General features: G+C 35.7%; 5 protein-coding genes, 1 non-coding gene and 2 pseudogenes across 7 annotated transcripts; 2 read left to right on the forward strand and 6 right to left on the reverse strand.

The window, feature by feature from the left end:
- Positions 1-322: 322 nt before the first annotated feature.
- LOC116132395 (probable carboxylesterase 17) lies at positions 323-1,344 on the reverse strand. The gene has a single exon (XM_031418045.1). It carries the CDS (start codon positions 1,342-1,344, stop codon positions 403-405), a length of 942 nt encoding a protein of 313 aa, XP_031273905.1. The 3' UTR covers positions 323-402.
- Positions 1,345-3,655: 2,311 nt separating this feature from the next.
- Positions 3,656-8,632, reverse strand: LOC116132309 (annotated as a pseudogene).
- Positions 8,633-9,041: 409 nt separating this feature from the next.
- Positions 9,042-9,757, forward strand: LOC116132321 (protein BUNDLE SHEATH DEFECTIVE 2, chloroplastic-like). The gene is made up of 5 exons (XM_031417974.1): positions 9,042-9,099; positions 9,167-9,243; positions 9,333-9,394; positions 9,508-9,531; positions 9,682-9,757. Exons 1-5 carry the CDS (start codon positions 9,042-9,044, stop codon positions 9,755-9,757), a joined length of 297 nt encoding a protein of 98 aa, XP_031273834.1.
- A 260-nt stretch (positions 9,758-10,017) lies between these two features.
- LOC116132322 lies at positions 10,018-10,740 on the reverse strand (annotated as a pseudogene).
- Positions 10,741-12,716: 1,976 nt separating this feature from the next.
- On the reverse strand, positions 12,717-18,417 carry LOC116132318 (DEAD-box ATP-dependent RNA helicase 56). The gene is made up of 12 exons (XM_031417971.1): positions 18,281-18,417; positions 17,978-18,091; positions 17,673-17,773; positions 16,888-17,060; positions 16,565-16,796; positions 16,309-16,427; positions 15,654-15,710; positions 15,385-15,569; positions 13,320-13,464; positions 13,152-13,235; positions 12,987-13,050; positions 12,717-12,848 (listed from the first exon to the last, which is right to left on the reverse strand). Exons 2-12 carry the CDS (start codon positions 18,088-18,090, stop codon positions 12,838-12,840), a joined length of 1,284 nt encoding a protein of 427 aa, XP_031273831.1. The 5' UTR covers position 18,091; positions 18,281-18,417; the 3' UTR covers positions 12,717-12,837.
- A 335-nt stretch (positions 18,418-18,752) lies between these two features.
- On the forward strand, positions 18,753-19,634 carry LOC116132399 (protein BUNDLE SHEATH DEFECTIVE 2, chloroplastic-like). 2 transcript variants are annotated; one of them, XM_031418049.1, is made up of 5 exons: positions 18,753-18,890; positions 18,962-19,041; positions 19,132-19,195; positions 19,314-19,410; positions 19,493-19,634. In XM_031418049.1, exons 1-5 carry the CDS (start codon positions 18,833-18,835, stop codon positions 19,569-19,571), a joined length of 378 nt encoding a protein of 125 aa, XP_031273909.1. In that variant the 5' UTR covers positions 18,753-18,832; the 3' UTR covers positions 19,572-19,634. The 2 variants fall into 2 exon arrangements, with proteins under 2 accessions (XP_031273909.1, XP_031273910.1); XM_031418050.1 differs by having other exon boundaries at positions 19,320-19,410.
- A 138-nt stretch (positions 19,635-19,772) lies between these two features.
- Positions 19,773-20,861, reverse strand: LOC116132303 (probable carboxylesterase 17). Its single transcript, XM_031417958.1, has one exon. The coding sequence runs from the start codon at positions 20,792-20,794 to the stop codon at positions 19,853-19,855; it is 942 nt and encodes a 313-aa protein (XP_031273818.1). The 5' UTR covers positions 20,795-20,861; the 3' UTR covers positions 19,773-19,852.
- A 3,695-nt stretch (positions 20,862-24,556) lies between these two features.
- On the reverse strand, positions 24,557-24,629 carry TRNAR-CCU. Its single transcript has one exon. It is a non-coding gene; the product is annotated as a tRNA-Arg (tRNA).
- Between the last annotated feature and the right edge of the window lie 5 nt (positions 24,630-24,634).

The following is a 24,634-nucleotide window of genomic DNA, read 5'->3' on the forward strand; positions in this document are numbered from 1 at the left end:
TTGTGTTTGATTTGCTTGAGTGACTCATAAGTTTTGTTGCAGAGGGAAAAAGGATATGCTGTGTGGGAACTGCAATGGAGCTGGCTTCGTTGGTGGTTTTATGAGTACTTTTGATGAGTGAAGTATCAAGTACATAGTTGTATGGTTGAGCATTTGCACTGCCCTCAAAAAGTGTCTGTTTCTACCTGTATATGTACAAATGTGTATAGTTTGCCTCTAAATTACAGTTATTCTCTTTTTTCCATTCCCATTATTTTTACTTGGCAAGAATTTAATGATCATGACAGATTCTAAATGGTTGGACATTCATGAGTGAAAGTACTGTAAATTTGAACTGAATCTTGATTTTATTAGAAATGCTTTCTGGATACACTGGCCAGGCATAGCTTTTTAAGATTCTAACTAATAGCTCTTCATAAACTCGGACATTTGTCGTTGAAGCAAACGAGTTGCCTCAGATTCAGGGTAAAACACATGAAACACATGCGACTCCTTCTCAGCTTCCACCACTCTCACCTCCTTCAATCCTTTATTCTGCAAAAACTCTGCATACATGATCCCCCTTTCCTTCAAAAAATCCAACCCAGCAACATAAACCACCACTGCTGGAAATTGACTCCATTCTTCCACACACATTTCTTCTGTCTCAAAATTACACCCAAAATAATCACGATTTGACCCTTCCGGTATGCTTAATCTCCAGAACAAATCATTCATGGCCACATGCTCACCAACCCCATCAGCCATCTCTTTTTGAGTTCTCCTTTCACTGCTAAAATAAGGATGTATCAATAACAACCCTTTGATTTTAACATCAAGAGCTTTGTTCCGCAATGCTCTGACTGCAACATGATGTGCAATGTTCCCTCCAGCACTGTCACCTGAGAGAAACACACGAGAAATATCAGCTTGAGCAAGCCATGGTTCAGATTTTACTTGTTGACATAACCACTCAAGCGAGGAATAACAATCTTCATAAGCTATGGGGAGGCGATTCTCCGGCGCCAAACGGTAGTCAATGGAAAGGACAATGGATTGTGATGCAACAGAGAAGTCTCCAAGGAAATAATGGTAGCCAAGCCAAGTGGTTGAGCCAATGCAAAATCCACCACCATGAAAATAAAGGAGAATGGGAAGGGTGGTAGTTGTAGTGGTAGTTGTAGTGGTAGTATCAGGAAGGAAAATCCTTGCAGTGATTGGCTTAGAAGTGTGAATGATGACATCCTTAGACTTGTATCCATTGAATGATTCAGCTGAGGCAGGAGCTATTTCAGGAGCAAAGCGTTGAACAGAACCATCAGCAAAGACTTGGAGGAAGCCTGGTACTTCAGCTATTATAGACATTTTTGGTTTGTGATCAAATTATGAAGAGATTGAATGAGTTTATATGGGCTGTTTCAGTATGGTTAAGAGAGGAATTGTTTGTGATGTTAGGTAATTCATGTAAAGACGCATGCATTGTATTCACAAAATTTATGTTAAAAATAAATTATACATGTATACTCATTTAAACCAGAGGGTATTTTCTTTTGAAGCAATATAATCATGTTTCATTTCTTCGTATATTATCTCACTCCATTTCATTTACATCCAATCCTCATTCATATTTCTCTGTAAAATCTATGAAATAAACACCACTTAGGGTCCATTTGGATCGGGGGTAATATTAATTTATTTTGCAAGATTCCTATGTTTGGTTTGCAAATTATAAGATATTACGGTAATTTTTTATTGCAAATAGTGTTTACTGTTGGTAACATGGGAGGTAATCTAATTACCTTGTTAGAGGGTATTATTAAAACATTATCGGAGTAATATGTTTTTTCTTCTCATTTTGCCCTTAATTAAAAACCATTTTGAACACAATTGCCTTCAAATGATTACCAAATAACAATTACCCAGCCTCTTTACATTTAAGAAATTAGCTAAAACACCCCAACCACAAAAAGTTTAAAAGTTAACAAAATACTCCCAGTTAGAGGTGGGCAAGGGACCGATCCCTTGCGGGCCCAGGCCTGGGCCTGTTTGGGACTAGTCCCAAATGGGACCAGTCACTCATGGGCCTGGGACCCATGAGAAAAACCAGGACCCGGACCAGGCCCTGGGCTTGGTCGAGACTGGTCCCATGGGCCCAAGACCAGTCCTAGGACCGGTCCCATGGGCCTTGGATAATTTCATTTTCCCCCCTCAATTTTTTTTATATTTTGGGGGCAAAACAAAATTTTATAGGGGGTTTTTAGTATTTTTTTAGGGGTAAAATTTATAAATTTTATAAATTTTTTAGGCCTGGAAGATTTTTTTTTTTTTATAAATTTTGTAAAATTTTATTTTAGCCCTCGTAATTTATATTTATTTTAAAATTAATATGGGGTTTTATGTAATTTGGCAGGGGACTACATTGAAAAAATACAAAAAAATTTGGCCTTGGAGGAGGGCCCAATGGAGGGCCCGTGCCCTCCTCCTTAGGCCTGGTCCCGTTTTGGGACCAGCCCTCCTAGGACCGGGTTTTAGAGCTGGGCTTTTGGGCCCGGTCCCAAATGCCCAGCTCTACTCCTAGTTACCCAAGACCACTGCTGACCGTGACTCACCATCGCCAGCTGCCAGCGTCAATCACCGCAAAGGTGCATGGTCGACAGGATCTGGCTAGTTGTGCGCCAGTAAGGCCTTTTCTAGCTATAGATCACAAATCCATAGCCGAAAACGTCCAGATCTAGCATTTCTATGGTTGTTTCACGGCCAAAGATGTGGTCGTGAAACAGCCACAAATATGGTCGTGAAAAGGCCAGAAAATGGCCATGGATCATTTGGCCATGAAAATGCCAGATCCTTAGCCATGAAATGGCATGGCCAAATGATCCATGGTCATTTTCGACTTTGTCGGTGCACAGCCGACCATATACAACCAATCGTGCACCATTCTGTCGAATGCCGACGGCGGCCGACGGTGGTGGTTGGCTGCCGACAATGGCTTGGGGTGGGTGGGGGTGATTTTGCTATAAATTAAAGTTTTATATGGCTGTGATGTTTTAACAAAATTTCAAATGTAGGGGGTTAAAAAAAATGATTCAAAAAATAATAATAAAAAAATACTATGATATTAATATTAAAAAAATGAAGGCAATTTAGTAATCTATATAACATACCCGCCCATTTATCCTCCCAACCAAGCATATTATTCACCAATTTATTTGAACCAACCAAACACATTTTCAAAATATTCTCAATAATCCTCAAGATAATATTTTTTTCCGTTAATATAATATACCCCTATAATAAAATATTATACAATCCAAACGTCCCCTTAAAGGTAGCAACGATGAATGCATAGGTTGAGATGTGTTAATACCCAACTAGGCCTGCAAACAAACCGAACACGAACGAACACCTCCTTTCGAAACTCGTTTGATAAGCACAAATGGGTGTTCGAAATCGTGTTTGAAATCAAACGAACACAGAATGGCTGTTCGAGTTCGTTCGATTAACTTGTAAATATATGTTCGAATAACTCGTTCAAATAACTTAGGGCTATGATTGAATTGGATTAGGATTTTGGGCCGGGTAAGGGAAAATGTGGAATTGGGTTTGAATTTTTGTTTTAAAATTTGGGTTGGGCGGGTTAGTTTGTTGGTTATTGGGTTATATATATAATGTGTAATTATGTAAGCCAATGGCATAAGCTGAAAGCTAGACACAATTGTTTGACACAAATGTAAAACTTAAATGAGCCTACCCTGTGAAGATAGGTATCAGCTGAATCTGGCATGTCATAATTGATGACAATATTAACACGCTCAATGTCAATTCCTCTTCCACCAAATCCGTGGCCACAAGAATCCTCTTGTTCCCCTCCTTGAAACCCTTGTACCGCGTCACCTACAAGCAATTATCAGTCAGCTCAAAAATCCACAACCATTAATAGTTTAAATGCTAATGTGCTTATTAATTTCACAGGCAACACAAATATTTTCCAAAAATGTAATTTTTTCTACTTTATTCGTGTCACCAACCATCCACACAATGAAGTGAGAGCATTTGGTCAAAGATGGAACCCTTAGTATACTAAAGAAATACTACTACAAGCCAAAATCTAGTTAAAAAATATATCAGATCTCACTAAATTCATAAAAAGAAACACATCAAAACAAGGATAACAACTACATATACTGCTTGAAATAAAACATATACTGGATTCTTCGTTGTATTTTGTTGAATATGTTTCGAGAGGCTCGAACCCAAAGAAAATTCAAAACCATAACACCCAAAGTCTAAATGCTCAACAATCAATTTTCTGCTACCTCCACTGACAAGAAACTCACAAACAGAATTAGATGAAACAAAATAAAGCCAATTGTACCTAGTAACAGAAGGTTTGCCTTTGCTAGTTATGACCAGAATGACAAGTAAAAAGCACAAAAAGATGATAAAGTTGACTGAAAGCTAAGAAAGGATAACATTTTTTTTTTTTTGTTTTTTTTAAATGCTCATTTAAACAGCTTAAAAGTAACACTCCTGCAGTACAAACAAAATCATTAAAGTACACGGCAAAACAACAGTATTCAAACTAATGTTGCTGACAAAAACAGTCCTATCATATAAGCCTTATCAACAAAGTTTTAGTTCTGAAGCAGAAAATTACCAACAAAATTATAAATTATGTCCACTGATTTAAAACCTGATATTACCATTCAGAGAAAGATACGCTACTTAAACATTAAGCACACGATAACACATCATGCAACAGGGCAGTAGAAAGTTTTGTATTTGACATTGGGATTAAATAATAGAGAATACAAAGATCCAACATCCAAGCATAATTGATAATTTCAACTGGAATATGAAAGCAGAGACTTAAACCTCAAGACGACGAAAAATATTTTATCACAAAGCTGATTTCTGCAACAAGACAAATACACGGGAACTTACTCAAACCATCTACCCAAAATAGTGGGAAATTTTATATAAACATTGACAAATCAAAACAATGAAAAAAAGCCAAATAATGTACAAATAATCTAGTGGCAAAATACCATGGAGAAAAATTCACTGCAGATAAATAATACATAAAACAAAATGAGAACCAAAAATACAGAAAAAAAAAAATTGTGAAGAGACAAAAACAACAGTTTTATATTACCCAAGATAAATCATATGTCAAAGATTTAAATATTTATATTAATTATTGGGAACAATTACCAAGGAAAAATATATATCAAACCTGGACGACCAGATCTCTGAGTTTTTAAAAAAAATACAATCAAACACATAAAAGCAGTTCACCAGAAAACCTATGTTGTCAAGCATTCCAAATAATCACATGGACAATGACCATTCAGAGGGAAACTTAATACACACATATTTGCCCTCACATTACATCTAAATTTAATCTGTTGGTATCTGTTTGGCCTTTTCACTGAGCCCTCCACATTCATGCTATGATGGAAATCATGGCACATTCATGCATTACATATTTGCTAAAACATTGACTTTACCTTTACTCTTCAAGGGCATTGTTGCATCTACTGGATGCACAAAAGAGTAAAATAAAGAGATGAGTATATTAACAAATAAGTACTAGACAAGAAAATTAACAACACCATAGAACTCCAACATTTTAGAACATAAACAAGCATTCAAAAAAATTTACCACAGCAAATGGTTACAGTTGACCACTAAAGATAATTGCAAAAAGCAAAAAATTATTTGCAAACCATGTACAAACCTTTCCTCCTGGGACATTCCAGAATGTGCATATAGAGGGAAAATTACATTCACCGTAACTTGTTCAACTCCGCAGCTCTGCTCACACTTTTACAAAAATACAACTTGTTAAAGTCCAATGCATCAAGGAGGTCATTCAGCTTCCGATTCTTCTCCAGCTCGCTCATTGATGTAGTGCTATTTCAAAATTATATGAGTGATAGTAAAAACGAATGCCATGAAATAGCAAAAAAGCTAAAGTATAAAGCTCCTGGACACATACCTGTACAAGACCATGAAGAGTCAACTTGGCCTCGTCGCAACATAATTTCCATGGGCTGAAAGGAACAAATGTCACAGTAAATCATATTAGAACCTTCCTCAAGTTAAGGAATCCAGTACGAAATGTATGATGAGTGCACATCCCTTCAATTGAGATTCCTCAATCTGATTTGTCTCCTTGTAGATAACTTTTTTGGTCACCGCAAGAAGAGCCACTGTTGCTAAATATAACCTACGACAAGACAGCACAACCCAGAGAAGCCCACCCACCACCCAAAACCCAAACCACCCTCTCAACAACAGAAAATTTGAACCAACACCCAACATGTAGCCTATAAAAAGAAAAATAAATACAAACAAAAGCCTAACTGACACATGTTCGCATTATAACATATCCCACAACTTTGAGATATCCTAACGGTTGCAATTGTCTTTATTTCCCAATTACACACTAATCTCACCTATAAGACTGGATTTCCCGCTTTCCGACTAAAAATTGCCACCGAGACCAAACACCAATGGCAGTATATGGTCATGGAACCACCGATTATAAAATTCTATGGAAACTCGTAGAAAGTTGGCATTAATAAAAGATTGGACTTCTAAATTCAAGTAGTTCTGGCCATAAGACATTACATCTTGCATAAATTTCTTGCAGACCGGCGGATTTCTTTGCTGAGTGTTGCTGAAAACATCATAACTTGCTTAATGAGGAGTCATCTTGAATATCTCCTGCACATCTCTTCTCATGTCTGTAAACACAAAAACATAAGAAGAATATAGTGAACTAATTACAAGATACTTAAAAGGAATTGAGACATTCTACATTTCCAGGAAACAAAATAATATAGTTCAATTTTGGGATAGGGCTGGAGGGCATACCAAGTGATTCAAGCATCTTGTCACATTCATCAAGGATAAAATGCCTCACATTCTTCAATGAGAGGTCTTTACTCTTGCAGAGCTAATATTCTTCCAGGTGTGCCAACAACAATTTGAGGACATTCATTTTTCAGCAAGTCTTTGTGACTTTTGATATTAACACCACCATAAAAGACAGCAACCTTTATATCGGGCAGGTAAGTACTGAACCTCCAAACTCATGGCAGATCTGCAAAATGTGGTAACAAAAATGAGGAAAAGCATATCAAGTGAGAACAAATATAAATTCCACACAAACACTAAAGAACTTGGACTACCTGATAAGCTAACTCCCTAGTATGACAATAAACAAGTGCAGTAACTTGCCCGGGTTTGGCTCAGTTTGCTGTAAAGTTGACAGAACAAAACTGCGTCTTCCCATCCCAGATTTAGCTTGGCAAATCACGTCCATGCCCAGAATAGCTTGAGTATACATTCATGTTGCACTGATGAAGAACCAAAGAAAATCGTATCGAAGGAACCGTTGGTAAGAATATAACCTCCGTGATGAAAGGTTTACCAAACCACAATACTGCTCCCAAATCAATAGTGATAGTAGTATATTACCTAAAAACACATAAGAACATGACTTTAGAAACAGTGGATGAAGTACCTAAGTTAATTTAAAAAAAAAAAAAAAAAACACTGCACAAGTCATGCAAACCACACAAATTCTATCAAGTTTAGTTAAAGGAACGAAAACAGAGCCACTCTATACAACAATCGGTTAAAAAAGGAGCATGCTTATCAGCAAACATCCCTGAACTTTAAAATCAGAAACCTCATAAATATATGTATACATTAAAAAGTTAGTTTACGCAATATAGTTATTCACATATCAACCTCAATGTACACCTAAGATGTTTCCACATTGTAGGTTCAAAACGGATTGACTAAACACACAATATCACATCAGCAATGATCCAAAATCCTTTAAATATGTACTTGTAACATAAAATAAAAAAATTAAAGGAAAATCATTAAATTCCAAAACAATGAAATTTAATGGCAAAAACGGAGATGGTAATTTGCCTTCTGTATGGCTCAAATCCGAGTCCACGATTGCTCGAAACGCTGGCTTCAAAAGAAGTCCCTGAATCCTGAACTGTGAATTCCAACATAGCCCCTGCTCAATGAAAGGAGAATTTTAAACTAGTAATTAACATTAAATAATGTTTTACAGCAATTTCAAGCTCAATTACTATTTCAAAACTTAAAAGAGCAACAAATGCAATAAAGACATTAAACCTTTCCAGACCAAATCAACCAGAATCTTGGCAAATAATAACGAATATAGAAATAAAAACGAATATAGTACTGACTTCTTGGCGGCTTCGCCATTGGCTTTGGTAGCGACAGAGTCAGGAGCTTGGGCATCTTCTTCCTCATAGTCGAGAAGCTCATCTTCGTACTCGTTGTCCCTGGTCTCTCCCATCCGTAAAACAAAATCGAAAATGATATTAGATCTTCATTAATTAGGGTTTCAACTAAATCAAACGAATCCCCGGTGATATATACAAATCGACAACAAATTAGGGGAAACTAGGGTTTTGAACTACAGAAAAAAACAAGTAAGTGGGAGATTGGAGTAAATAGAGGGAAATTAAAGTTGTACCTGCTAGCCTGTTAGAAGATGTTTTGAGGTTTTAGGGTTAGGGTTTGGGGAGGGGGAAAATTTGAAAGACTGCTGCAAAGGAAAAAATTAGCCAAAAAAAAGGGAAAATATTTATAGTGAAGAGGTCGAAGAGAGAGGTGAATTAGGGTTACGGATTCGGAGCGTCTTATATAAAAGGCGAACTCGGACATGTGGCCAAAATGCCCCTAAAAATTGTTTTTTATTACCATATTCATCCACCTCCAATGAGTTGGGCTGTTTAGCCCAATAAAACAGATTTTTTTTTTTTATTTCTCAAAAAAAAAAGAGATAAATAAAGAAAATTGTTTCTTGATTTAACTAAATAGTTTATGGAACAATATCGTGAATTATTGAATTTATTTGACTAAATATAGTCAAGTTGGGTTGGGCTAGTGGAAGCTTGGTGACGACAAACTGGGCTCGGAGCGAAGCTACATACACCAAACAGACTGAGTTCTCTTTCAATCTATCAATCCTGATATTTGATTGCCGACCATTACAACCAATGGCTTCTGCTTCATCTTTTGCCCCTGCCCTTCCCTCAAGACCAACACTCAAACCAAGTACAACTCCTTTTCTTAATTTTAACTTCTTTATTCTTAACGTTGTTTCATAAATCTGGATGCACAGGGACACTGAAAAGCTGTACTGGATTCATTATGTGTCCCCATTCTACAACTAGTAAACTCCGTTCTGTTAAAGCCAAGGTTAGTACTTTCTCCTTTGCCAGTTTAAGCTTCTCTAAATTGATGTGTTGTTTGCAACAACAATTAACTTTTTTACTGTATCAAAATAGGCTGCAGCAAATAATGGAAACACAAAGCCAAAAAGTGTTATCTGGCAGATTGTGATGAAATGGTGAGCTCTATTGGCATTTGTGGGCAGATTTTTTTTTTTTTTTTTATATTTATTTTAGAAATAGAAGAACGAGTAAATGTAAATGCAGCTTATTTAGATTATAATAATACCAGTGCAGTTATTGCTCTCAATGCAAGGTAGTGGGGTGAACTCTGTTGATCTCTTCAATGGACAATTCAAGGCTGGTGATTCATGTTGGCTTGTGGGTAATGTTACTGATTTTCTTAATTTATTTTCATCTATTCTTGTGTTTGATTTGCTTGAGTGACTCCTAAGTTTTGTTGCAGAGGGAAAAAGGATAGCTGTGTGAACTGCAATGGAGCTGGCTTCGTTGGTGGTTTTATGAGTACTTTTGATGAGTGAAGTATCAAGTACATAGTTGTATGGTTGAGCATTTGCACTGCCCTCAAAAAGTGCTGTTTCTACCTGTATAGTACAAATGTGTATAGTTTGCCTCTAAATTACATTATTCTCTTTTTTCCATTCCCATTATTTTTACTTGGCAAGAATTTAATATCATGAAAATTCTAAATGGTGGAATAAATGAGGAAATACTGTAAATTTAAAACTGATCTTGATTTTATTAGAAATGCTTTCTGGATACACTGGCCAGTCATAGCTTTTTAAGATCTAACTAATAGCTCTTCATAACTCGCCATTTGTCGTTGAAGCAAACGAGTTGCCTCAGATTCAGGGTAAAACACTGAAACACATCGACTCCTTCTCAGCTTCCACCACTCTCACCTCCTTCAATCCTTTATTCTGCAAAAACTCTGCATACATGATCCCCTTCCTTCAAAAAATCCAACCCAGCAACATAACCACCACGCTGGAAATTGACTCCATTCTTCCACACACATTTCTTCTGTCTCAAAATTACACCCAAAATAATCACGATTTGACCCTTCCGGTATGCTTAATCTCCAGAACAAATCATTCATGGCCACATGCTCCACACCCATCAGCCATCTCTTTTTGTTCCTCCTTCACTGCTAAAATAAGGATGTATCAATAACCCTTTGATTTTAACATCAAGAGCTTTGTTCCGCAATGCTCTGACTGCAACATGATGTGCAATGTTCCCTCCGCAGTCACCTGAGAGAAACACCGAGAAATATCAGCTTGAGCAAGCCATGGTTCAGATTTTACTGTTGACATAACCATCAAGCAGAATAACAATCTTCATAAGCTATGGGAGGCGATTCTCCGGCGCCAAACGGTAGTCAATGGAAAGGACAATGGATTGTGATGCAACAGAGAATTCTCCAAGGAAATAAGGTAGCCAACCCAGTGGTTGAGCCAATGCAAAATCCACCACCATGAAAATAAAGGAGAAGGGAAGGGTGGTAGTTGTATAATCAACATGACCAGTGGCCATAAATGTGATTTATAGCACTAACAATTATTATAAGCATAATTTGTTTAGTAAACCAGAAAAATAAGTCATAAAACGGTTAAGGTGACAACTTTCAATTTCAAAACATAACCAGTCGCCAAATCCTAATTTAAAAGTGCAGTTTAATTAAAGCAAAGCAATATACAACAAACGGAATCAAATTTTGATAATGAAACCACCAGTAGTTGGGAGATTGACATGATTGCACATAGTCATCGACATTGCAAATGCCTTATTAAGCTGCGAATTCTATGATGCCCCATAGGCTCCATATAAGACTCACGATGCCAACGTTTTAAAACGACTTCGAAATTCGAATGCTCAACTCCCTTATCGCTTCAATATAGTTACTTTCACTTAGGACAACCGCTATAGAATTCTTGCTACGTATAAATTTACAACAATAATTACTCAACATCCGAAATCGCATTCTACCATCTCACAACCACCAAACGTCTTATTCTTAAAGCCTACCTATAGATGAAATCAACAAGTCCAAAGAGCTATAATTCCGTACACCAACATCTGGTCATTGAGATGTAAATCACTCTTTTAAAACCTGGGCCGACTGGGAGCTGGCACCAACACCGATCCAAAAACCTTCTAAACTTGTTTTTAACAATTAACCCGAAATAAACCAGATTTGGACCGGTGGAATAGTGACAACTGACAAACCACCTGCTCAACCGACCGGTGGCACAACTAAGTCACCAAAAATCCCTAAAACCAATTTCCCCTTTTCCAATTTCCAATTCTCCATCTTCAATTTTTATCATAATTTAAATGCTTATTAACATATCACAACATTTTATAATAACAGTCAATGTTTCAAAATTTAAATTCATGGATTGTTGGATGAAAAAGAATAATTACACAAATACCAAACAGTCCAACCAACAAATTGCAACCCATTCAATATTTCCGAGAAAACCTTAGGTAAAGATGTCAAAAGCCAACAAAATGCGTAGGTAGCCAACTAGCCATCGTAGATCAAAAAAAACATATGCAAGGGAGAGAAAAAACAAGACGATAGAAGAAAAGAAAAAGGAAATCCAACAGCCATGAAGCCTTCACCGTGGCAGATAGATCTAACAGCCACAAAGCCTTCACTGTGATGAAAAGATCCAACAGCCACAAAGCCTACACTGTGGCAAAGCGGCCACGAAATCTACATCATGGCAAAACAACCACAAAGCCTACACCATTGAGGTCCAAATGGTAGCCATGGTAGATCGAAAAAAGATGCAAGGGAGAGAAGAAAGGGAGGCAGTTGAAGAAGAGAGAAAGAAATGAAAAAGAAGAATAAGAGTAAGGAATTTAAGGTTTTCTTAGTAAGTTTTAAAAAATCAATAATACCGTCTTTAAAACGACATCGTTTTGAATTTTAACTGACTTAATTATAATGACATCACCGATCCAACCAATTGGATAGATCAACCTTAACCCAAACCCTTGACCGGGTCAAGGCTCGGGTCAAGTTTTAAAACAGTGATGTAAATATTTAAAAAAACAAAAATTAACTAGGTAAAAATTTGATTGAACTACGTTTTAAGTATTTTAAAATGCAGAAGAAAAAAAGCACTTAATGAAAGACATTTACAAAGATATTTAGTTGAATCCCACAAATTTAAATATAAATTAGGAAGTAGAAACCATCCCTCTAGTAAACTACAATTTAATTCACTTCCGGCACCTAAAAATCCCAACGTAGTAAATTAAAACATAAAATATCATGACTGAATTTTGTCTAAGAATCTAATCAACAACACCAAATTAACACCCGAATTCATAAGCAATTCTACAACAAAAAAATAAAATAAACTAGTAGTAGTGGGGGTAAAATTCCCAAAAGCAGCAGAATCGAGGTCTTAGATAGACGTGACTCTACCAAGAAGTATAAAACGACAGAGAATACGAGAATCTATCCGATTTGGAATCTCCAAGGCCATATATGTCGACCATTGGACTTTAGTCTCAAGAGATACATTAAAGGGCTGCAGCACCCTACATCCGAATTTCGCTTCAAAAAGCCTCCATCCATCCTCGTTTATGATGGCACTATTAAAAAACAACAATTTTAGATCTGTTAGAATACCGAATGAAATATTACTCTTTGCGGTTATAACTTACAAACATGATTTCAAAACAATATAAGCTAAATTACTACACCAAAAACTTAAGCAGCATGAAACATACTGTATGTAGATGTATCAATCTGCTCTGGAAGTTCCTTTATATCCACCTCAAACCTTGCTTGAACCTACAGTCAATTGACCAACAAAATTAAGATACGAACACACAGATAATAAGCAAATATAGATGTTTTTCATAAAAACGAAAAACACAACATAGATTTGAAACCTGATTAAGAATGTCGGAATCAGATGCAGAGGAGACGAAAGTAATCGCAAGACCCTTAGTACCAAACCTACCAGCTCTACCAACCTGCAAGATCCAGCCAATGGCATAAGCTGAAAGCTAAGACACAATTGTTTGACACAAATAAGTGAAAACTTAAATTGAGCCTACCCTGTGAAGATAGGTATCAGCTGAATCTGGCATGTCATAATTGATGACAATATTAACACGCTCAATGTCAATTCCTCTTCCAACCAAATCCGTGGCCACAAGAATCCTCTTGTTCCCCTCCTTGAAACCCTTGTACCGCGTCAACCTACAAGCAATTATCAGTCAGCTCAAAAATCCACAACCATTAATAGTTTAAATGCTAATGTGCTTATTTAAATTTTCACAGGCAACACAAAAATATTTTCCAAAAATGTAATTTTTTCTACTTTATTCGTGTCAACCAACGCATCCACACAATGAAGTGAGAGCAATTTGGTCAAAGATGGAACCCTTAGTATACTAAAAGAAATACTACTACAAGCCAAAATCTAGTTAAAGAATATTATCAGCATCTCACTAAATTCATAATAAAAGAAACCACATCAAAACAAGGATCACAACTACATATACTGCTTGAAATAAAACATATACTGGATTCTTCGTTGTATTTTGTTGAATATGTTTCGAGAAGCTCGAACCCAAAGAAAATTCAAAACCATAACACCCAAGGTCGCAACATTTCTAAATGCTCAACAATCAATTTTCTGCTACCTCCACTGACAAGAAACTCACAAAACAGAATTAGATGGAAACAAAATAAAGACGCCAATTGTACGCTAGTAACAGAAGGTTTGCCTTTGCTAGTTATGACCAGAATGACAAGTAAAAAAGCACAAAAAGATGATAAAGTTGACTGAAAGCTAAGAAAGGAGATAAAACATTTTTTTTTTGTAAATGCTCATTTAAACAGCTTAAAAGTAACACTCCTGCAGTACAAAACAAAACCATTAAAGTACACGGCAAAACAAACAGTATTACAAACTAATGTTGCTGACAAAAACAGGGCCTCCTATCATATAAAGCCTTATCAACAAAAGTTTTAGTTCTGAAACAAGGAAAAACTACCAAACAAAATTATATAATTATGTCCACTGATTTAAACACCTGATATTACCATTCAGAGAAAAATACGCTACTTAAACATTAAGCACACGATAACAACATCATGCAACAGGGCAGTAGAAAGTTTGGTTATTTGACATTGGGATTAAAATAATAGAGAATACAAAAGATCCAACATACAAAGCATAATTGATAATTTCAACTGGAATATGAAAAGCAGAGACTTAAACCTACAAGACGACAGAAAAATATTATATCAACAAAGCTGAATTTCTGCAAACAAAGACAAATACACGGGAACTTACTCAAACCATCTAGCCAAAATAGTGGGAAATTTTATATAAACATTGACAAATACAAAACAATGAAAAAATAAGCCAAATAATGTACAAATAATCTAGTGGCAAAATACACATGGAGAAATATTCACTGCAGATAAATAATACATAAAACAAAATGAGAACCAAAAATACAGGAAAAAAAAAAATTGTGAAGAGACAAAGAAACAACAGTTATATATTACCCAAGATAAATCATATGTCAAAGATGTTAAATATTTATATTAATTTATTGGGAACAATTACCAAGGAAAAATATATATCAAACCTGGACGACCAGATCTCAAGAGTTTTTAAAAAAAATACAATCAAACACAATAAAAGCAGTTCACCAGAAAACCTATGTTGTCAAACATTCCAAATAATCACATGGACAATGACCATTCAGAGGGAAACTTAATACTACACATATTTGCCTCTCACAATTACATCTAAATTTAATCTGTTGGTATCTGTTTGGCCTTTTCACTGAGCCCTCCACATTCACTGCTATGATGGAAATCATGGCACATTCAATGCATTACATATTTGCTAAAACATTGACTTTACCTTTACTCTTCAAGGGCATTGATGCATCTACTGGATGCACAAAAAGAGTAAAATAAAGAGATGAAGTATATTAACAAATATAGTACTAGACAAGAAAATTAACAAGACCAATAGAACTCCCAACATTTATAGAACATAAACAAGCATTCAAAAAAATTTACCACAGCAAATGGTTACAGTTGACCACCAAAGATAATTGCAGAAGGCAAAAAATTATTTGCAAACCATGTACAAACCTTTCCTCCTGGGACATTCCAGAATGGATGCATATAGAGGGAAAATTACATTCAACCAGTAACTTGTTCAACTCCGCAGCTCTGCTCACACTTTTAACAAAAATAACAACTTGATTAAAGTCCAATGCATCAAGGAGGTCATTCAGCTTCCGATTCTTCTCCAGCTCGCTCAATTTGATGTAGTGCTATTTCAAATAGTATATGTGAGATGAAAAACGAATGCCATGAAATAGTAGAAAAGCTAAAGTATAAAGCTCCGTGACACATACCTGTACAAGACCATGAAGAGTCAACTTGGCCTCGTCGTCAACATATATTTCCATGGGCTGAAAGGAACAAATGTCACAGTAAATCATATTAGGAACCTTCCTCAAGTTAATGGAATCCAGTACGAAATGTATGATGGATGCACATCCCTTCAATTGAGATTCCTTCAATCTGATTTGTCTCCTTGTAGATAACTTTTTTGGTCACCGCAAGAAGAGCCACTGTTGCTAAATATAACCTACGACAAGACAGCACAACCCAGAGAAGCCCACCCACCTACCCCAAAACCCAAACCACCCCTCTCAACAACAGAAAATTTGAACCAACACCCAACATGTAGCCTATTAAAAAGAAAAATAAATACAAACAAAAGCCTAACTGAACACATGTTCAGCATTATAACATATCCCACAACTTTGAGATATCCTAACGGATTGCAACTTGTCTTTATTTCCCAATTACACACTAATCTCACCTATAAGACTGGATTTCCCGCTTTCCGACTAAAAATTGCCACCGGATAGACAAACACCAATGGCAGTATATGGTCATGGAACCACCGCATTATAAAACTTCTATGGAACTCTCGTAGAAAGTTGGCATTAATAAAAAAGATTGGACTTCTAAATTCAAGTAGTTCTGGCCATAAGACATTACATCTTGCATAAATTTCTTGCAGACCGGGCGGATTTCTTTGCTGAGTGTTGCTGAAAACATCATAACTTGCTTATCATGAGGAGTCATCTTGAATATCTCCTGCACATCTCTTCTCATGTCTGTAAAACACAAAAACATAAGAAGAATATAAGTGGAACTAATTACAAGATAGTTACAAAAGGAATTGAGACATTCTACATTTCCAGGAAACAAAAATAATATAGTTCAATTTTGGGGATAGGGCTGGAGGGCATACCAAGTGATTCAAGCATCTTGTCACATTCATCAAGGATAAAATGCCTCACATTCTTCAATGAGAGGTCTTTATCTCTTGCAAGAGCTAATATTCTTCCAGGTGTGCCAACAACAATTTGAGGACATTCATTTTTCAGCAAGTCTTTGTGACTTTTGATATTAACACCACCATAAAAGACAGCAACCTTTATATCAGGCAGGTAAGTACTGAACCTCTCAAACTCATGGCAGATCTGCAAAATGTGGTAACAAAAATGAGGAAAAGCATATCAAGTCAAGAAACAAATATAAATTCCACACAAACACTAAAGAACTTGGACATACCTGATAAGCTAACTCCCTAGTATGACATAAAACAAGTGCAGTAACTTGGCCCGGGTTTGGCTCAGTTTGCTGTAAAGTTGACAGAACAAAAACTGCGGTCTTCCCCATCCCAGATTTAGCTTGGCAAATCACGTCCATGCCCAGAATAGCTTGAGGTATACATTCATGTTGCACTGATGAAGAACCAAAAGAAAATCGTATCGAAGGAACCGTTGGTAAGTAAAATATAACCTCCGTGATGAAAGGTTTACCAAACCACAATACTGCTCCCAAATCAATAGTGATAGTAGTATATTACCTAAAACAACATAAGAACATGACTTTAGAAACAGTGGATGAAGTACCTAAGTTAATCTAAAAAAAAAAAAAAACACTGGCACAAGTCATGCAAAACCACACAAATTCTATCAAGTTTAGTTAAGAGGAAACGAAACAGAGAGCCACTCTATACAACAATCGGTTTAAAAAAGGAGCATGCTTATCAGCAAACATCCCTGAACTTCTAAATCAGAAATCAGAAACCTCATAAATATAATAGGTATACATTAAAAAAAACAGTTAGTTTACGCAATATATGTTATTCACATATCAACCTCAATGTACACCTAAGATGTTTCCACATTGTAGGTTCAAAAACGGATTGACTAAACACACAATATCACATCAGCAATGATCCAAAATCCTTTAAATATGTAACTTGTAACATAAAATAAAAAAATTAAAGGAAAATCATTAAATTCCAAAACAATGAAATTTAATAGGCAAAAACGGAGATGGTAATTTGCCTTCTGATGGATGCTCAAATCCAGAGTCCACGATTGCTCGAAGAAGCTCTGGCTTCAAAAGGAAGTCCCTGAATCCTGAACTGTGAATTCCAACATAGCCCCTGCTCAAAATGAAAGGAGAATTTTAAACTAGTAATTAACATTAAAATAATGTTTTACAGCAATTTCAAGCTCAATTACTATTTCAAAACTTAAAAGAGCAACAAATGCAATAAAGACATTAAAACCTTTCCAGACCAAATCAAACCAGAATCTTGGCAAAAATAATAAACGAATATAGAAATAAAAACGAATATAGTACTGACTTCTTGGCGGCTTCGCCATTGGCTTTGGTAGCGACAGAGTCAGGAGCTTGGGCATCTTCTTCCTCATAGTCGAGAAGCTCATCTTCGTACTCGTTGTCCCTGGTCTCTCCCATCCTGTAAAACAAAATTAGAAAATGATATTAGATCTTCATTAATTAGGGTTTCAATCGTTAAATCAAACGAATCCCCGGTGATATATATCAAATCGACAACAAATTAGGGGAAACTAGGGTTTTGAACTACAGAAGAAAAAACAAGTAAGTGGGAGATTGGGGAGTAAATAGAGGGAAATTAAAGTTGTACCTGCTAGCCTGTTAGAAGATGTTTTGAGGTTTTAGGGTTAGGGTTTGGGGAGGGGGAAAATTTGAAAGACTGCTGCAAAGGAAAAAAATTAGCCAAAAAAAAGGGAAAATATTTTAGAGTGAAGAGGTCGAAGAGAGAGAGAGTGAATTAGGGTTACGGGATGCGGAGCGTCTTATATAAAAGGCGAACTCGGATATGTGGCCCAAAATGCCCCTAAAAATTGTTTTTTATTACCATATTCAATCCACCTTCCAATGAGTTGGGCTGTTTAGCCCAATAAAACAGATTTTTTTTATTTTTTTATTTCTCAAAAAAAAAATGAGAATAAATAAAAGAAAATTGTTTCTTGATTTAACTAAATAGTTTATGGAACAAATATCGTGAATTATTGAATTTATTTGATCTAAAATATAGGTCAAGTTGGGTTGGGCTAGTGGAAGCTTTGGTGACGACAAACTGGGCTCGGAGCGAAGCTACATACACACAAACAGACTGAGTTCTCTTTCAATCTATTCGAATCCTTGATATTTTGATTGCCGACCATTACAACCAATGGCTTCTGCTTCATCTTTTGCCCCTGCCCTTCCCTCAAGACCAACACTCAAACCAAGTAACAACTCCCTCTTTCTTAATTTTAACTTCTTTATTCTTAACAGTTGTTTCATAAATCTTGATGCACAGGGACACATGAAAAGCTGTACTGGATTCATTATGTGTCACCAAATTCTACAACTAGTAAACTCCGTTCTGTTAAAGCCAAGGTTAGACTTTTCTCCTTTGCCAGTTTAAGCTTCTCTAAATTGATGTGTTGTTTGCAACAACAATTAACTTTTTTACTGAATCAAAAATAGGCTGCAGCAAATAATGGAAACACAAAGCCAAAAAGTGTTATCTGTGCAGATTGTGATGGAAATGGTGAGCTCTATTGGCATTTGTGGGCAGATTTTTATTTTTTTTTTTATTTTTTTTTATTTTAGAAATAGAAGAAAGAGTAAATGTAAATGCTGCTTATTTAGATTTATAATAATACCAGGTGCAGTTTTATGCTCTCAATGCAAAGGTAGTGGGGTGAACTCTGTTGATCTCTTCAATGGACAATTCAAGGCTGGTGATTCATGTTGGCTTTGTGGGTAATGTTACTGATTTTCTTTAATTTATTTTCATCTTTTCTTGTGTTTGATTTGCTTGAGTGACTCCTAAGTTTTGTTGCAGAGGGAAAAAGGATATGCTGTGTGGGAACTGCAATGGAGCTGGCTTCGTTGGTGGTTTTATGAGTACTTTTGATGAGTGAAGTATCAAGTACATAGTTGTATAGTTGAGCATTTGCACTGCCCTCAAAAAGTACCTGTTTCTACCTGTATAAGTACAAATGTGTATAGTTTGCCTCTAAATTACAATTATTCTCTTTTTTCCATTCCCATTATTTTTACTTGGCAAGAATTTAATGATCATGACAGATTCTAAATGGTTGGACATTCATGAGTGAAAGTACTGTAAATTTGAACTGAATCTTGATTTTATTAGAAATGCTTTCTGGATACACTGGCCAGGCATAGCTTTTTAAGATTCTAACTAATAGCTCTTCATAAACTCGGACATTTGTCGTTGAAGCAAACGAGTTGCCTCAGATTCAGGGTAAAACACATGAAACACATGCGACTCCTTCTCAGCTTCCACCACTCTCACCTCCTTCAATCCTTTATTCTGCAAAAACTCTGCATACATGATCCCCCTTTCCTTCAAAAAATCCAACCCAGCAACATAAACCACCACTGCTGGAAATTGACTCCATTCTTCCACACACATTTCTTCTGTCTCAAAATTACACCCAAAATAATCACGATTTGACCCTTCCGGTATGCTTAATCTCCAGAACAAATCATTCATGGCCACATGCTCACCAACCCCATCAGCCATCTCTTTTTGAGTTCTCCTTTCACTGCTAAAATAAGGATGTATCAATAACAACCCTTTGATTTTAACATCAAGAGCTTTGTTCCGCAATGCTCTGACTGCAACATGATGTGCAATGTTCCCTCCAGCACTGTCACCTGAGAGAAACACACGAGAAATATCAGCTTGAGCAAGCCATGGTTCAGATTTTACTTGTTGACATAACCAATCAAGCGAGGAATAACAATCTTCATAAGCTATGGGGAGGCGATTCTCCGGCGCCAAACGGTAGTCAATGGAAAGGACAATGGATTGTGATGCAACAGAGAAGTCTCCAAGGAAATAATGGTAGCCAAGCCAAGTGGTTGAGCCAATGCAAAATCCACCACCATGAAAATAAAGGAGAATGGGAAGGGTGGTAGTTGTAGTGGTAGTTGTAGTGGTAGTATCAGGAAGGAAAATCCTTGCAGTGATTGGCTTAGAAGTGTGAATGATGACATCCTTAGACCTGTATCCATTGAATGATTCAGCTGAGGCAGGAGCTATTTCAGGAGCAAAGCGTTGAACAGAACCATCAGCAAAGACTTGGAGGAAGCCTGGTACTTCAGCTATTATAGACATTTTTGGTTTGTGATCAAATTATGAAGAGATTGAATGAGTTTATATGGGCTGTTTCAGTATGGTTAAGAGAGGAATTGTTTGTGATGTTAGGTAATTCATGTAAAGACGCATGCATTGTATACACAAAATTTATGTTAAAAATAAATTATACATGTATACTCATTTAAACCAGAGGGTATTTTCATTTGAAGCAATATAATCATGTTTCATTTCTTCGTATATTATCTCAATCCATTTCATTTACATCCAATCCTCATTCGTATTTCTCTTTAAAATCCATGAAATAAACACCACTTATGGGCCATTTGGATAGGGGGTAATATTCGTTTATTTTGCAAGATTTCTATGTTTGGTTTGCAAATTATAAGATATTACGGTAATTTTTTATTGTAAATAGTGTTTACTGTTGGTAATATGGGATGTAATCTGATTATCTTGTTAGAGGGTGTTATTAAAACATTATCGGGATAATATGTTTTTTCTTCTCATTTTGCCCTTAATTAAAAGTCATTTTGAACACAATTGCCTTTAAATGTTTACCAAATAACAATTACTCAGCCCCTTTACAGTTAAAAAATTAGCTAAAACACCTCAACCACAAAAAGTTTAAAAGTTAACAAAATACTCCCAGTCACCCAAGACCACTGTTGACCGTGACTCACCACCGCCAGCCGCCAGCATCAATCACCGCAAAGGTGCACGGTCGGCAGGATCTGGCTAGTCGTGCGCCAGTAAGGCCTTTTCCAGCTATGGATCACAAATCCATAGCCGAAAACGGCCAGACCTGCCATTTCTAGGGCTGTTTCACGGCCAAAGATGTGGTCGTGAAATGTGGTCGTGAAACAGCCGACGTGAAACAGCCACAGATATGGTCGTGAAAAGGCCAGATCTTTAGCCATGAAATGGCACGGCCAAATATCTGGCCTTTTCATGCCAAATGATCCATGGCCATTTTCGACTTTGTCGGCGCACAGCCGACCATATACAACCAGTCGTGCACCATTCTGTCAAATGCCGACGGTGGTGGTTAGCTGCCGGCAATGGCTTGGGGTGGGTGGGGGTGATTTTGCTATAAATTAAAGTTTTATATGGCTGTGATGTTTTAACAAAATTTCAAATATAAGGGATTCAAAAAAATGATTCAAAAAATAATAATAAAAAATACTATGGGTGCGTTTGGCTTATTGTTTTTATCCATATTCTCAATCATATTCTTCAAATGTTGTTTGGCACATTATTCCCAAAATATTAGTCTATTTTTTTAATTATTTTTAGACCTCATAAGTTTATTAATTTTATTAAATAACCCCTAGAAAAAATGTTTAAAAACTAACAAAAACACCCCTACCCACCAATACTTGCCAGATTCTAACAACCACCACCGGTGGTAGTCAGAATCTGTCACAACAATCACATGACCACCAGAAATGGCCAGTAATGGCCGGAAAAGGACGGCCAAAGATCGCCTTTTTCGGCCGTCGAAAGCCACATCCGGCCTTAGATCTGGCATTTTTCGGCCAGATCCGTGGTGGATATGGCTGGAAAAGGCCATATTAATCAAATACCCGCCAGATCCGACCTAAGTTAGTTAAGTATGTGTGGTTATCCAATTTTTCGGCCAGATTCCGGCGGTGGTGGCCAGAATCTAGCACTGCGGGTGGTAGGGGTGTTTTTGTCATTTTACAATATTTTAATATATTGGGGTGTTTATTAAATTAGCAAACCTTGGGGGCTTTTTTATAAATTTTTAAATTTTATCTCGTAATATTCCCTTATCCAACTATCCAATACTATCCCCAAAATCCTACCCAAAATAATAAACCAAACGCACCCTATGATATTAATATTTAAAAAATGAGAGCAATTTAGTAATCTATATAACATATCCGCCCATTTATCCTCCCAACCAAACATATTATTCACCAATTTATTTGAACCAATCAAACACATTTTCAAAATATTCACAATGATCCTCAAGATGATATTTCTTTCCGTTAATATAATATACCCTTATAATAAAATATTATACAATCCAAACGTCCCCTTAAAGGTAGCAACGATGAATGCATAGGTTGAGATGTGTTAATACCCAACTAGGCTTGCAAACGAACCGAACACGAACGAACACCTCCATTCGAAACTCGTTTGATAAGCACAAATGGGTGTTCGAACTCAAACGAACACAGAATGACTGTTCGAGTTCGTTCAATTAACTTGTAAATAGATGTTCGAATAACTCGTTCAAATAACTTAGGGCTGTGATTGAATTGGATTAGGATTTTGGGCTGGGTAAGGGAAAATGTGGAATTGGGTTTGAATTTTTGTTTTAAAATTTGGGTTGGGCGGGTTAGTTTGTTGGTTATTGGGTTATATATATAATGTGTAATTATATATATACAAAATTATTATCATACATATATTAATCATAGATTAAATATGTTTAATATATTATTAAATTACCAAAATGATAGGTTATTATATATATATTATCATTACTGTCTACATATAATTTTGTATCAACACCCATAAATTTATAGTGGTATAAGAGTCAATTATAATATATGATCAATACAAATATGTGATTAATTTAGGTTTAATTAAACTATTATGTTATTAAATTTGTCATGCTATATATCACTAAATTATAAAATATATTATGCTCATAAATTTGTTATACTACATTTAATTAAGCTATTATATTATTAAATTTGTCATGCTATGTATCATAATAATTTATTATTTTTTAATTAAAATGCTATATACTTATATATTTAATTATTGATGACATTTGAAAAAAAAAATCCAAACATATTATATATATAAGAAAAACAAAAACATCATAATATTTTATTATTGATTACCATTAAAAAAATTCATCCAAACTAAACCAAACATAATATAAAAAAGAAAAAATATAAATATATATAATAATGTATACAATGTTTTTCGAACATAAACGAACAAATAATCGAATAGATTGTTCACGAACGGATGAATCAGTCGAACTCAGTATGTTCGCGAACATAATCGAAAACTCGAATCAAACATATTATCGAACAAACATCGAACTGTTCGCGAACAGTTTGTTGTTTAGTCGAATCGAACAGTTATCGAACGAACATCGAGTTATTTGCGAACAGCTCGGTTCATTTGCAGCCCTATACCCAAACCAATTTAACCTGTTAAGACTTTACTTAGTCCATCTAAATTTGTTATTAAAAGTTTAGAAATATCGGTAAAGTCGGAAAATAAAAAACATACTTGTGACATGCTCTGGTTACAACGACGACAATACAATGAATGTGTTCCATTAGTAGTTTTCTCTTTTCTAATTATATTAAGGAATCAAAGTAATAAAAATCCTCTAATAAAGGGAAAATATAGGAGATATTTGTTTCATTTTAAAGTAATAAAGGGAGATAAAAGACATATTTGACTTGTGACATGCTCCAGTTACAACCAGGACGATATGATATTTGTGACATGATCCGGTTACAACAACAATGATATGATAGAGGTGTTTTAGTAGTTTTTTCTTCTGTAATTATATTAAGGGATTAAAGTAATAATTTTTTTTTTTTTTATATTTGTGACTTGCTTGAGGTATAATGACGATAGACGAAAGTGTTTAACTAATATTTTTCTCTCTCCTAATTATATTAAGAAATTAAAGTAATAAAAATTCTTTAATAAGGAGAAAATATAAAAGACATATTTGTAATGAAATTAAAGCAGGGAATTGAAAATCTGAAAAATAATAACCGCGCCAGGTAGGGGTCGAACCTACGACTTTCTGCTTAGGAAACAGACGCTCTATCCACTGAGCTACAGGCGCTCTTT

Source organism: Pistacia vera, unplaced genomic scaffold, assembly GCF_008641045.1.
Source record: "Pistacia vera cultivar Batoury unplaced genomic scaffold, PisVer_v2 Contig250, whole genome shotgun sequence".
NCBI lineage: Eukaryota > Viridiplantae > Streptophyta > Magnoliopsida > Sapindales > Anacardiaceae > Pistacia > Pistacia vera.